This window comes from Ischnura elegans, chromosome 11, assembly GCF_921293095.1.
Source record: "Ischnura elegans chromosome 11, ioIscEleg1.1, whole genome shotgun sequence".
Taxonomy (NCBI): Eukaryota; Metazoa; Arthropoda; class Insecta; order Odonata; family Coenagrionidae; genus Ischnura; species Ischnura elegans.
In genome coordinates this window covers 59,944,243-59,959,487 of record NC_060256.1, presented here as the reverse complement: position 1 = coordinate 59,959,487, position 15,245 = coordinate 59,944,243, and the positions used below count along the sequence as shown (strand labels likewise).

The 15,245-nt window shown below is 39.8% G+C and overlaps 1 protein-coding gene across 1 annotated transcript in view; it reads right to left on the bottom strand.

Moving 5' to 3' along the window:
* LOC124167829 overlaps positions 1 to 15,245 on the bottom strand; it is a 264,122-nt gene that overhangs the window by 145,494 nt on the left and 103,383 nt on the right. The window contains exon 2 of the mRNA XM_046545868.1: positions 11,783 to 12,030. Within this exon, the coding sequence (XP_046401824.1) occupies positions 11,783 to 12,030 (248 nt within the window). The remainder of the gene's footprint in view (positions 1 to 11,782; positions 12,031 to 15,245) is intronic.

Below are 15,245 nucleotides of genomic sequence, written 5' to 3'. Positions count from 1 at the left end.
GTTTTAAGAAACATTAGATACGCTTTGTTACGCAGGACGGCCTTCTTTAAAATGGGATGCACGCGATGCTTCAGCCCAAGTTCAGGGAAGCTTCCACTCCAATATGAGCACTAAAATTCTCTAAATGGGCAACTGAGCGAATTTCTCAATCCCCTAAGAGCGTTGCTTGTACCAAGCACCTACTTGTGTCATATTTGGTACCAAACCAAATACATTACTTCTCGTCCGTTCCTCAAGCCGTTTCATGCTATAGATGGGAGGATAGGGCAGACGCATACGGATCGGGCTTAATTACGCTACGCAAAAGGAATTCTGCCTTTATACGCTACTCATGGGAACCAAAGCACATGGAAGCAACACCTTGAAAATAGGAATTACACGTAAGACCTTCGTGAAAGATAAGCCTTGAAGGGTACGAGCGAACAAATTACTATCTACGTTTGAGGAATTACAAGAGAAGCCCTCACGAGATAGACGAAAAGGCAATTACACGGATTCCAGGTAGAATTAGGGTGTGAATCAAGATAGCCAAAAAGGCGTGAAAGAATAAGTAGCAGCGAAGGTGAAATAGAAGGATTTAGAGGCAGATCATAGGATGATATTTCTGCAATTATTCCTTTACTTTTTTCATGGAATAAATCTTTTGGGGCTTGGAAAATGTAGGTATTTCTTTATTTTCTACCCTATCATTTACCTATTTCATCCATGGTATTTAGTTCAAAATTTCAGTTTGATGGATAAAAGAATGAATTTTTTAGCCATCAATTATAGCAGGCAAAAATATTTTCTCTAGTGATTTCTTTCAAAATAAAAACACATTACCAAACTTAACGATCGCTCATTTATTTGGTAACCTCTATTTTTTTATTTCTCGTTGCCGACTTTTGCCATTAATATAACAGCAAACGCTGCCATGCACGTTTATAGGCCTGAAGGAATCCACGCTCTTAAATATTAGGGCCTCAGATAGACGTCCAAAAATGTTTAGATTTAAGTAAGAGAAGAGTGTAGCCACACTTGACGCCGATTGGGATTTCTCCCTTTCAATGATGCAGTATTAAGTCAATGTGTAAGACATTTTTTCGCAAAAATCAGAGCAGATAAAAATATTTCTCTAAAATCATAACATAAGCGCATAGCACCTATACCACGGAAAAAACCAAGGGATTCATTCTTCGATAGTATTCCCGTATTCAAGGGTTAAAATAAAATTTATAACTACCACCATCTAATGAGAAAATCTAAAACTATTTTTCAGTGTGAAAATTTAGTTACCTAATCAGAGCACAACAAACAAAATTTCAAATGTCTGATTAATAAATATATTATTGCCATCGGAAGCAAGTAAGGGTGCCATATTTCAAACCGATCCGACAGTGGAAAGTGGGCGAAAAATCCACAGAGAAAAAATCATTCGCCTTGACCGGGATTCGAACCCGGATCCCTCGATTTCCGGCCGAGTGCTTTAGCCAGTTAAGCTACCGAGGCATCATTCTTCCCTGTGGAAATTTGTGGACTATACCGGACATGGTGGTATGTGGGTTAAAATCAATTAAAAGCTTCCATCGATGTAACAGGCATGAAAAAAACGTGTAAAAACATCATATATCCGACACCGGTTTTTCGATTGACTTGGGAATCACACCTTTGGAGGAGAATATATGTTAAACCGCCGAGTGCAAGATTTTGTGTTATCTAATATTTTTTGACGTTGTTAACATGGCTCTCGTCAATCAAAACTCTTAACTTAAGGAAAGCGGGTCATGTTTTCTCTACTTGATAATGGCGTAACAGCCGAAACCGGTTATAAAATAGAAACTTTTATAAATATTTTGTGGAAGTAACAAAGTACCTATCATTTATTGATAATATGGAGCCGTTCCTCCACGTACAAGCTTCAACACCTACTCTCCTACCAATGATTTATTTTATCCAACTGTAATTGGTATTCGGATTTCCGCGTCTTCGGACATTTTCGCAAAGATTAAAGCCTGATGTACGCCCAAACCCATTCTTTCACAGATAGCATTCGAGCTCCCAACCACGAGGAGGACAACGACAACAAGGAGACCCACAACGACCACGACGACGACAACAAGAAGGCCCACGACAACCACAACGACGACCACATCTACGACGACTACGACAATGAGACCCACGACTACGACAACTACAACAACAATGAGACCCACGACTACGACAACCACGACAACAATGAGACCAACGACTACGACGACGACGACAACCATGAGGCCAACCACGACCACGACTACGACTACGACCACGCCCCCACCGCCGCCTCCAACAATGTTCCCGCCGAGGACGTCCATTTGCGTGCTCGTGACGGCGGAAGGCGTGACTCCCGACATTTCCGGAGGCGTGTTCGTGACGCAGGAGGTGAGGGGAGGGCCGGTGGTGCTGTCGGGGACCGTGCAGGGTCTCAAACCCGGGCTGCACGGCTTCCACCTGCACAGGGACGCGGCCCAAGGCGGAGACTGCTCCAAAGCGGGACCGCACTTCAATCCATTCAACGTGAGTACAACGAGGTTAAACCATTAGCCTGTTTTACGTATTGAATTGTTTTTAGTCTTGTTTAACCCATAGCTATTGTTTGACTCACATTACTTGACGCACTGAAAGCCCATAAAAGCTGTCCCGGTAAACCATGTTCACCCCAATCAGCCAATTAAGGTTACCTATCATTTAATAATGGGCACGACCCGGGTTTCGTAACTTGGTTTTCAAGTAGGCTTCCGCGGAGATTATGATGATATTTAGTGATTTTTCGGGTATTCTTCTCCGTTTATCCATTTTGTAGGACAATATTTCGCCAACGTTCCAGTTGGCTGCCTCAGGTCCACAGGTTCAGTGGGCCTGAGGAAGCCAACTGGAACGATGGCGAAATATTGTCCTACAAAATAGATAAACGCGGAAGAATACCCGAAAAAATCACTAAATATCTTCGTAACTCGGTTACATCGTCAGGTAACTGATCTTACATGCATCTTATATTTGAACACACATATGACAGTGAGGACATCTATCGGAAAGGGAAAGGACTGGTTGAGAGGGCAGGGGAAGGGGCTAAGCATGGAATGGAATGGGGGGAAGGACAGCCTTGATTTGGGACAAGGTTTTTTCCTGTGAGGATAGGTATCTGACCAGCGAGGGGAGGGCGGGGTTAAAGTGGGTGAGGAGACGAGAGCTAAAGAAGGTGGCGGTGTTGGGGAAGAAAAAGAGGATAATTCAATGTACCCCGCTAATCCTGTATATATCTGTGTGTATACATATAAGATGCATGTAAGATCAGTCACCTGCCGATGTAACCAAGTTACGAAACCCGGGTCGTGCCCATAATAGTGAACCTTACAAAATTTTATTTCTTTATTTCCAACATGGATAGGTTTCACAAAGTAAAGCCTGAAGTTATCAGTTAAATTAAGGTTTCAATTATTATTTTGCGCATTTGTCTGTGTTGCGGGAGTAATGTTACATTACTAATAGCAGAAACTTAAAATTAACAATTTTGATATGAACCAGAGAAACGGCATTTGTTAACACACAACAGAATTTAGATATTTCACCATAATTATTTAATATATTTTTCTATGACATATTTTATATTTTTCACTTATTTCCACTTTTATTTCTTTTTTATAGGAAGTAGCAATTCCATAATTTTTAACACTTTCAGAATGATTAAATACAGAAATTACTGGTTTTAATCCGATTCTCAATATGAACCTTTTCAACTGATTCATTCGTAAGTCAATTTTCAGAAACCACTTCTTAATTTCCGTCATTACGAAATAGATTTAATTAGATCTCTCTCACTGAAATAGGAGAGTAACATTTAAGTAGCTTGGTCAATTTGGTTACAGAGATTGTCAAATATATTTCATTCAGTGAAAATGGGAAAAAGTAAAATATAAACAAATATCTAACAATAAATTTTAATTTTTGTCTGGGTCGTAGGGATAATATCACATGAATAGAAAACGTACACCTTTTACCAAATTCAGCGCAATATTTCAGTCCATAATACCAATCTCTAAAGATGTCGTATTCGATTCAGAAACCGTAATATGTCTCTTAGGCACCGTTTTGCTTTCTATTCAAGAAAAATCTGCTGCGCATAGAATTAAATCCTGACAAAAAGGCCACCCTAGTGATATACAAAAAAAGCAGGCAGTGAAAATAAAACAAATCATATTTACTCTGAGTCGCACATTACGTAGCGTAACCTTGGTGTTTGTATAATATAAATGCGATAAAGGCTCTTGAGTTAAAAAAACAACATTCATGCGCTCGTGTGAATATGTCTCGTCAGGCCAATTCTATCAGCACGTGTGGAAATAAAACACACTTGACTTCTTTCACAGTGCATCCATATAAAGAGATTACGACACCCTCATCGTTTTAACCCCATCCCGACACACCGAGCTCAATGGAGACCTAATACAAAATTTTCCTCGAGGATGAATTGAAAATTCACTACGTATACGGTATCGTTTAACGAATAATCACTTTTTCTTCGATTCATGATAGAACATACGATAAATGAGTGAAAAATAATCGGATTTCCCCGGGCATCCGCCAATTCCCATCCAAAAGCTACTAAAAGGAACGATAAATTACACTTAAAATATTTTAATAACTTAAATCAAAGTCTGCGACCATTTTCAAGGTCATGCACTCACATAATCATAAAAAAATCACATCCTTGCGTCATCAAAAAAATGCACGCACATACTCTATAAATTTATGAAGCATTAATAATTGGTAAGTATAGGCACTCTAGCAAAGCATAAGTACTGAAAACCCCTGAAATAATTACCCAAACAGGCCACAAAATGAAAAAGAGTAAAATGCTGATTCTTCGACAGTGGAAGCTCACTCCAAATAATAAAACATCTTCGAATATTAGAGGGCATATGAAATAAAATTATGGCACTGAAAGTTTAAGCGAAACCGGAAATGAATCTTTTATCTTGACTTTATCCTATCAGTATATGAGTTAAGAACAGGCCATTAGGGTCGAGGTCAAACAAAAGGAAAACGCCTTTTTACTAGAGATACGTGAAAATCGCACTTTCATTTTTATTTTATCGCACTTTCAATAACAGTTTATAGCATTTTGTAGCGTCTATTTTTTATATTTTCATAATGAGGTAGATGACGATAAAATGTAGTGAAACACATTTATATGACAAAATACAGAATATTTTAAATAATTATGTTGTAGAACAATAATAAATTATGGAATAAGACATATAGTGGAGGAGGTGTAGCTTGCCCGCGCCCACTTGTAGTTCGCGGCCACGTAGAGTCCCAGCCAACTAGCAGCTGGCCAGTCGCTCACATGCTTTAAGCGGTGAGTGTCGGCGGAGCATTTCAACTGCGCTAATGTACGAATTTTGCAATCGAAAAGGCAAATTTGCGTAAAAATATCATAAAAGTCCAGTCATCGCATCTATGTCGCATTTATTTGCGCACATCGCATCTATATCGCATTTATCGCATTTGCGATTTTCACACATCTCTACTTATTACACTTGAATTTCCAGTGGGTCTCCGAACTCCCTCATAAGTAATAAGCAACTTGCTATTCCTCCTAGTGAGGAAATGGCCATTACTCCGAGAGTACATGTGTAGAAAATTGTGTTTTTATTATACACAAACATAATATCTATTCGATATGAAAGGCACAGTGGAATTCTGTAAAGAATTCAAATTTTCAACTAAAAAAGATTCTCCACTTGGATACCATGGTAACTTCTGCTGCTCCCTCACTAAGTTATTCAAAACGAAATTTTTCTTGGATATATGAGGGCAAACTTCACTCCATACAAATCCACAGGCGTGTTAATTTTGCGCTGTAGGACCAAGATATGAATTCATATGAAAATATTTTAAGGTTGTATCCTGATAACGGCAATTTTTCTCCTCTAAAGGGTTTCAACTAACAATAAGATTAGCTTCAACTAAGAAAGAATAATACAGAATATCATAAGCAACGGCCGGGTAGATATACAATGACTTATATTTGATAAATGATTGGACTAAAACTAATAATGTAGTATGAAAATTAATGTAAGTCAGAATTGGATGAATGAGGCAGATACTTTGTGGAGATCCATTATGAGATATGAAGTGAAACACTTTGCACTTTCCACATAAAAAATTTATTACACTAGAGTCGACATGTTTCGCTGCACTGCAGCATTATCAAGACTCAGTGTCAAACATGTCGAAACATGTCGACTCTAGTGTAATAAATTTTTTATGTGGAAAGTGCAAAGTGTTTCACTTCATATCTCAATGTAAGTCAGAGTTGCCACGTAGTATGAAAATTAATGTAAGTCAAAGTTTTCACGTCTCTTTCACAAAAAACAAATGTAGTAATGCTGGTAGATATTCATAAAACGGGCAATTGCTGCTTCAGTCGGATAGCTGTTTATTTATATAGATGTTCATTCAAATAAATTCAGAGGTAAGGAAAGAAAGGGATAGGAACAAGGTAGCATTTTTACCCTCTGATTTCTGGCTTTTTCCATCTACCACAGCACCGTTGTCCTCGTCCTTTTTCTATTGTCTGTTCCTTCAGCTGCATATGAAAAAATGTTTTAACTTATTACCGTCACATTTTTTTGTTGGCGGTGGGGATTAAGGGAGTTTCAGCGTTACTAAGTGAAAATTCATTGAATAGTACCCTCAGTAGCTCTGATCTAACAACATAATCTACATGCATGTACATTAGGGTGGTCCTTATTTTTCGATTTTTCGAATTTCTTTCGGGACACCCCCTCATTTTATGCCAATTGGTGTAAAAACATATCCTGTAAAATATTATTGCAATTGGATAACGGGAAAACGTGCCGCATCGCACTCAAAGTTGAGAAATTTTGGTATTTTCGGCTGTTTTTCGGATATGAATGGCGATAAGAAGGCGCTGGTACTTTTCAACTGATTTTCTATGGTAACTAACGATACAATGGGCATTTGGCATGCTGCTCCTAAAATATATTCCTATTGTGACCAGTGGTTACCGAGATACGGCCCCAAGAGTGAGCGCGCCCCACCCTAGGCAGACATTTTTGGTGGCACGCGGGTTGCATACGCTCAAAATTTGTTGTTCATTCTCACTCATCGTAAAACCATAAAATTCTTTAGATAAACTTTAACATTCGTCAATATAGCCTTTAGTGCTTTATTTATCGCTGTTTATTGCCAAAACGGGCTTTTATTTGGACTTAATGATTTATTCTCCATAGGTTTTTAAATATTTAAAACAGAGGAACATTAGTCCGACGACTTCCCGATCTTCACGATCATTACATTGTACATATATCGTTTTGCAGAGCACCCACGGAGGTCCGATGGACATCAACAGGCACGCCGGTGACTTCGGCAACATCGAGGCGAACGAGCTGGGAGTGGCGTTCATCAGCCTGGCTGCGCCCGGCCAGATGCTGGCCGTGGAGATCGGAGGCGAGCTGGGCGTGATCGGCCGCTCGCTTGTCATCCACGAGAACGCCGACGACTTCGGCCTCGGCGGAGACGACGAGAGCCTCGTGAGCGGAAACGCCGGACCGAGACTCGCCTGCTGCGTCATCAAGAACCTGCCCAACTCAACCATCTCGTCTTAAACGCACAACTGCATCAACCGATCCCATTAGCCACCGTAACATCATAAGAGAGAATTGCTTGCTCTGCATGAAATAAGTGACTTCGTACGCGGTCACGCGAACGGGTGCAAAGTTCAATGCACCAAGGATGAAGTTCAGCATGAAAAAATATTTGACTTAGCCAGGATTCGAACCCGAATCTCCCAATTGACGGTCAGGCGTGTAAGCCATTTACATCACCGAGCCATTTTCTCAAAGCGAATATTCATTTATCCTGACCGGCAATTTGGAGGTCCGGGTTCGAATCCCGGCTGAGTTAAATATTTTTTCATTGCGAACTTCATCCTTTAGTGTTCGAGAATTGTTTTAAAAAATCTCGCAGCTCATTTACAATCGTCCTGTGCGGCTGTTGAACAAGCGTGTATGGTGGAAGGCCATATGGTTATTGGAAGGGTGCCATTGACTGTACAGGATGGAGAAAAAATTTTCCACGAAATTTTAGTCTTGTGAAGCTGATGCCAGGAAGAACCCAAATTAATAATAATGTTTGTTAATACATCACTGTTATTTTGGTTGCTACTGGCATCAGCTATCCAAGGTAAAAAAACGCCTTCGCCAAACGATTTTTCTCCACTCTGTATAGGAGAAAGCAATTTCTTATCCTTTCATTTGATTTAATTATGGATATCGTATTGCCCTAAAAACTGCTTTCTCTTAATTCAAAATCACACATTTTTCTCATTGTCAACAACAGAATGTTTTCAAAATCTTTAAAATTATTTCTGTGACGGCAATCACATTATTTAAAGTTAGATGCAGTTCCAAACAGCTTTTTGCTGGCATATTCAGGCTAAATTATTTGCCGAACCAGTTAGCCCGATAAAGTCTGCAATATAGCTGCTTCAGTATGTCGGTTTACAAAGAATACTAACAGATTCAAAAAACATATCGATATTTTACAACAATATCCAACGAGAATCTAAGGAAAACTTTAACAGCACACTTCCTAGGTAACTACGGAATAGGCGCTAGGTTTAGAAAGGACACTGGTCACTTGAACTGGCATCCAAGCGGGATTTAGCTAAGAACTGAAAGAGTTCAATATCAAATGGCATCCAAGCCCGAAGATCTTGCGTTGAAAGTCACTACACTAGGCTTCGGAGAATAATAACAGCATCGATTACTGTATAAGACCATCATGACGATGTTGTCAGCAACGTTACAGAAATTTCCTTAAGTAGAAATGAAAAAGTAGAACAAATTTTGAAAATTTCATTATTTCGACTTTAAACACACATGCCAAATTGCAATAAAGAAAGACGGAGTAAATAGGCTCCCTAGATAATCAAAGAACGGTGCACTGTTGTTAACCACGAATAATTTCAGGAAAAAAACGACGTAGGTGATTCACATTTTACTTTGATATTATGCTCTTTCGACTGCCAACTAACTTAGGTGAGGCAAAAATAACTTTTTGCACAAAATTAGATGAAAAAATCTACCCCCAAGACTGGGCAACGTGTGCCTATTGTAATCGCTATTTTCTGGTAGATATAGCCCTTCACCTCTCACTAACTCATTCATGAAAATTAAAAAAAGTATTGCAGGCGTACAACTGCCCTCTAATACCCCGAATAACATCAAAGAACTGAGATCCGAACGAAGACAACCCTAAAAAGACTGAGGAATTCCTTATCTCTGATAAATCCTTCCACAAAAGAGAAATCCAAAATTAAGGTGAAAATTGAAGGCAAACAATTTATTCACGACATAAAAATGCACGCATTCGATGTCGCCAGCTTCACAACAAGCAGCATCATCAGTTAACTTCGCCACTGATGAGCCATGGAACGTCATGGAGTTATCATTCGAATACTGAATTCTAAAACATTAGTTTAAGTACTCAATTTTCATTATATATAATATGTTACTTAGTTTTTGTAAGTTAAATAAAATAATGGTGTTGATAAATGCTTCTTTTTTTTTCTTTATTTGAAACTCCAAAAAATAACTCAGGTAAGGTTCGTAATATTTTGGTGCGGGAATCAAACGCTTTAAAATAAGACAACTTCATGGCCAAATCAAACTTCCTAAGCCGTCCTTACCACCTTCTCGGCATGCACATTGAAGAGAATGCGCGACAGCAGACACCCTTGTCTTACGCCTCGCCCTATGTTCGACCAACAAGGTTCTCCGGGAGAAATGGGTTGGTGTACTGCCTAGAGCAGGGTTGTCAAACTCATTCACCTTGGCGGGCCGCATCAGCCAACTCATACAGCTCGAGGGCCGCATATGTATTTCAGGACCAATAACAGGAGAATTATATAAAATACTACCGGAACTATATTACTATTATTTAAAAAGGCAACTGAAAGAGAAGAAAGAGTTTATTTACTTTAATCCCTGGTACTAATACTCCAAGATACTTGACACATCTTTGCCTGTACAAGTGCATGAAGAAATGCATGTGGGTATAATGCATGAAGTGTCAGTAAGTTTTGATCTTCCAACTGCAAGAGCTGTAAACCTTAAAAGAGCAAAGGAAGTGTCGATTGCGATTGAAGAAGTCATCGTGCCGCGGGCCGCAGATTATAAGGGAACGGGCCACATGCGACCCGCGGGCCGCGTGTTTGACACCCCTGGCCTAGAGTGTTGGCCTCCACGCTCAGTGGACCCGGGTTCAAACCACGGCGTTGGCGGAGTCTTTTCACAGACTGTCTAAACCCTTCTTGAGTGCTTTGTGGAGGGCCCTACAAGTATAGCTCTCCGTCCGTCGGATCTCCACGGCAACTTTCTTTATGACCAGACTAAATGCCACGCCAGGTTTCTCTCCACTCTTAGATACCCTCCATCCTCTCATGGTGCAAATCACTTTAGCTGTCGGTCAAATCCTCCAATTAACACTTTGTCCCTGCGTATGGTACCGGTATATTGGTACCCTCATGTGCAATCTGTGCCAGAATGACTCAACTAACAACTCGAGTGCATTGACTTTTTAAATAAAATGGATAGTTTTAGGCATGACTTCGTAAATGGTTTCGTGCTGAATCAAAAAGCTTTGTAGATTTCACATAGATCACATTAATCTCGACCAGTTTCGTTGTTGAGCGACATATTCAGATACAAATACAAGAAAAGCATCCTTTATCCTTTATTGTAACATTCGTGCTTTTGCTGTATTTTTACCCGAAGATGCCCCACAGCGACGAAAATGGTCGAGATTATAGTTATGCAAGTGAAATCTACGAGGTTTTTCCATCCGAAATTTTCAATATTTAGATTTCCACCTGTATGCTGATGCATTTACATAAATTACCAGGAGAAAAAAATTGTACCCAGGCTCATGGCACTAGATGTTATAGGAATTAAGGAACGTGGATACCGTAGTGGTCTTCGCAGTGGCCCGGAAAGACAAAGGTCCAAATCTTTTGCGAATTTCACGCGGCAGGATCGAAATATTGCACTAATGCATTTGTTTGAGAGGTATGGAATGGTAATGGACGAATTTATCCAGCGAACTCCTGGCTCACAGTCCTTGTGAGTGCTGAGACAAGCACTCACCATCTAAAAGGGAAGAAGGATGGGCTGCTTGGAGGGGTTGGAGATAAGAAAGGACATTATGGAGAAGCACATTAAGGAATAGAAATTTATCTAATGAGAATATTTTTGACAACCATTCCCCCCTCTTGGAAATTCCCCTGAAGTTGAGTAACGCTCCAACCCCAACGCAACCCACCCCTACCAACGCGTAATAGCAACCAAATAAGCGACAAAATAACAACAAAAATAACGATTTCTGTACCTGAAATTATTAAAATAAGACATTGCAATATTTCCACTGAGTTTTATTACTACACAACGCGTTTCGTCGTTACAAACAACATTATCAAGTGTGACATATGTTGTTTGCCACGACGAAACATGTTGTGTAATAATAAAACTCAGTGGAAATATTGCAATGTCTTATTTTAATAATATTAAGAACTTCCACCATATCGTGCCCAACATCATACAAGATATTTGTACCTGAAGATGTCGCCTCTGCGACGCAACCGAACGTCTTAAATACATAGTGTGTAACAAGTACCATACCTTTTTAATTGTTTACAATGGATTTTCGCAAAGCTAAGCCTGAAACAATCGAGTTTACTCACCATCTGTTGAGGAGGAAGTTGACCCACTCCGCGGTCTCGTCGAGAGGGCAGAGAGCTGCACGCGACCTCCTCCTCGCCTTCTGGGTCTCCCGGCAAACGACGGATCGAACGTACGTGGAGATGCGGCCGTGGGTGATAGTTCCCACCAGGATGAGCAGCAGCAGCACCCATGCGAGGGAGGCGCCCATCACGCCCAGCACGTAGCACGCGAACGCCGTCGACAGGATGACCATGAGGGTCCATCGGACCTAAGAGGAGAGAAACAGAACATGAGATTCCACAAACATCTACATAATGCCCCGCAAGCCGCCTAAAAGGCGTGTGGCAGGGGGTGTTAGGACACCAGCCGTTTACCCATAAAAATGAAGTGCTCCAACGAAGTTGGGGCTGGCGTTTATTAAAGTCCTTTATGGTTCGGGGGAAAAACGAATTCCCTTATCTATCCGTTCGGCAAAACATCTCTCTCAATTTATCGCTTCTATCGGACCTGGACATATAATGTGGCTCTAATATTATGTTCTCTGTGTCGCTCTTAAAGATATCCATTCTCAATTGTTCAAGCAATCTAAGCCTAGCGCGCAGCCTAAGAGCTTCCAGCGGCTCCCAGCCTAATTCGCTAAACATTTGGGTAACACTGTCTGTACGCCCATAGCAGTTTTTGACGAAACGCGCAGCCTTCCTTTGTATTTTATTCAGTTCGCGGATTAAGTCTTTCTGCACCGGATCCCATACGCTCGCTGCATATTCAAGGTGCAGTCGGACGAGAGCGAAATAGCACCTTTCTTCTACTTTCTCATCCGAAAATCTTCGCACAATACGCAAACATAGGACGATACGAGGTCTGGTCAAAAATATACTGGATCATGTCATGAAACAAAATGCACTTTATCAAAAAGTTACACTCCTGAGCAGGAATGACATGTGAAACGAAACGAAAATGTTTCGTTTCGATCCTGAGGAAAACGAAAATACGAGGCCTAGGTTCAGTTTCTTCTCGCACGAAATTAAAATCGCCAATGAGTTTAGTATTGACCAAGTACCTAACATAACTCCCGGGAACGAAACTAAATTAATCGAAACTCCGCTGCTCATAGTTAAGTTTCGATCCCAAAAGTTGAATGGAGGGGGATAAAAGAGAATAAATAGTTTCGACCCATTACGTTTGACATACTTGTAGAGAGGTTAAAAATTTGAGCTTAAAAATCAAATAGCCAGTTTGCGTTCACCTTTCTCCTGTTAGTGGTAAAAATATTAGTGCTCCATGCATCTAATGCATGCATGTAGGTCAAACCTCTTCTTCATTCAGCCATACTTCGTACTCGGTGTGTGGGTCGAAACTAAACCGTTCGAAGGCGAATCACGTGATCCCTCAGGTACGAAACATTATCTGCGTTTCGTTTCGTACCAGAGTTTTACTTTAGTTTCGATCCGAAGTAGTTTTGACTCCGATTTCGTTTCGACCCTGAGTTTAGCTCCCCGGGTTTAAATCCATTTCGTTTCTACATTTCGCTCCCGGGAATGAAACTATTGAAAGTTTACTGGTTCTGAATTTCGTTTCGTTTCTATTGACATCCCTGCTTCTGAGTTCCCTTAGCATTATTTACCTCCCAAACGCACACACTTATCCCAACTGAGTTGCTACTTGTTGAAATAGTCTACACCTACGTCTGTCGACCGAATTGCTTGAACTGCTTTTTGAGCAATGCTAAGAACGATTGGTCTGATATTTGACAATAATAATTGTGTGGAAGGTTACCATTTTATTTTATTCTCATGGATATAAAACATTTCCACCAGATATCGCCGGACACTGTGAATTATGACCATAATAGTAAAACATTAACAAATGTGTAGTAATGATCTTTTAGAAAAAGAAAGACTTTTCCAACGAAACGCATTCAGTTAATCGTGAAAAAATACGTTAAATGTACTGCAATAGTCACTTTTTTGTGTGAAACTGCATAATCTGCGAAAAGTCCATTCTTATTCGAACCAAAACATCTATATATTACCCTGCATTTCTTATGTCCTACTTATGAAGGTAATCTGCCCATGAAGCAAGAACATGCAAAAAGTTTACCCAAAAAGGCTAGATCATGCTATGATCACGCCCTCGGCCACACCATTGATACAGAAAATCCCACTGTCCTCACCAAAGGTAAGCACTTCACAACAATGATCATTAGAGAAGTTCATAAGAAATCTGAAGTCGATTTCAACAGAGACAAAGGGCGGAGGATTGGTGATGCACGACTACCAAAGATTTCGAGAAGCAGAAACGGCGCGCGTTCAGAATTTTCCAGAAGCCCCCTCACATATTGCCGGAGAGAATATTGACGCGCAACAGAGGCTAGAATCAGAATCCCTGACGAATTGTCTAGCGTAGGAAGGAGAAATTTTGGCCATTTTAAACGAAGACTATATAGGGAATTCCCAAAAGAAGTTTACATATGGCTATACTCAAAGTTCACGTCATGCAGTCTGCAAGGGCTACACTTTCCTAATTAAAAAACATGATCTGTGCACAAAGCCATTTCATGCACAAATGATAAAGTAGGCAAAATAGCTCAAATTAAAATAGATTAAACATGCATGATTACAAATACGCGCTGTTCGATAGCGTGACGTCTATTGACGCTGGGAAAGACTTCTAAGTGAATATTTACATAAGTATTACAGAGTATGCTTGAATATTTACAACTTTATGGCTGACTAGACATAAAACTTCCATATTCTTTTATTATATAGAAGATTACTCTACCTATATGGCAGAATTCATTGGCAGACATAAGGCTTGAAAATTTGGATTGATCTCTGAGCAATAAAACTTTTTCGAAGCGAATTTATACACATTAACAGCCGAAAAGAAGCAGGAATGAAATAATCCCCAATCTCATGTTTCACTGGAGGAAATAATCGTGCATAATGATACATAGCAGGGTAAAATTTACACCCCAGCGAGGATCCTGAGGGAGATGGCCTTGTTAAACGCAAAGTCACGCCAGTAACCGACCTGATATCTCGTAAATGAATCGTTTGCGTGACTTCAGAAAATAAAATGAAAATAAAAGATATAAATTGCATGAAAACAATTTTTTCAGTATTTTTTTAAAGATCTAATACATTTCACGAGGAATCAAAACACTAAGCGCCTCATATAAGTAGAACTTGAATAACAAAGACATTACATTGATTTAAAATTTGACCTACTCTTAATCACGCTAGGATTCAGTACGGCTTCGATGACCCTAAAACAATAATTGAACACAAAAACAGAGCAGGTCACAGAAAATATAGATGCCTTTGAAGATCAAATTTTGCCAACTGTAACCTTCTCCAATTTACAGATAAACTTCACAGAATTCTGTTTTCGTTGATTCAAAGTCTAGATATTTTTACTCCAATTTTACAGTTCCAGACTTTAAGGAGCCCAGTAAGATAAATCTTATTAGCACGTACGCTG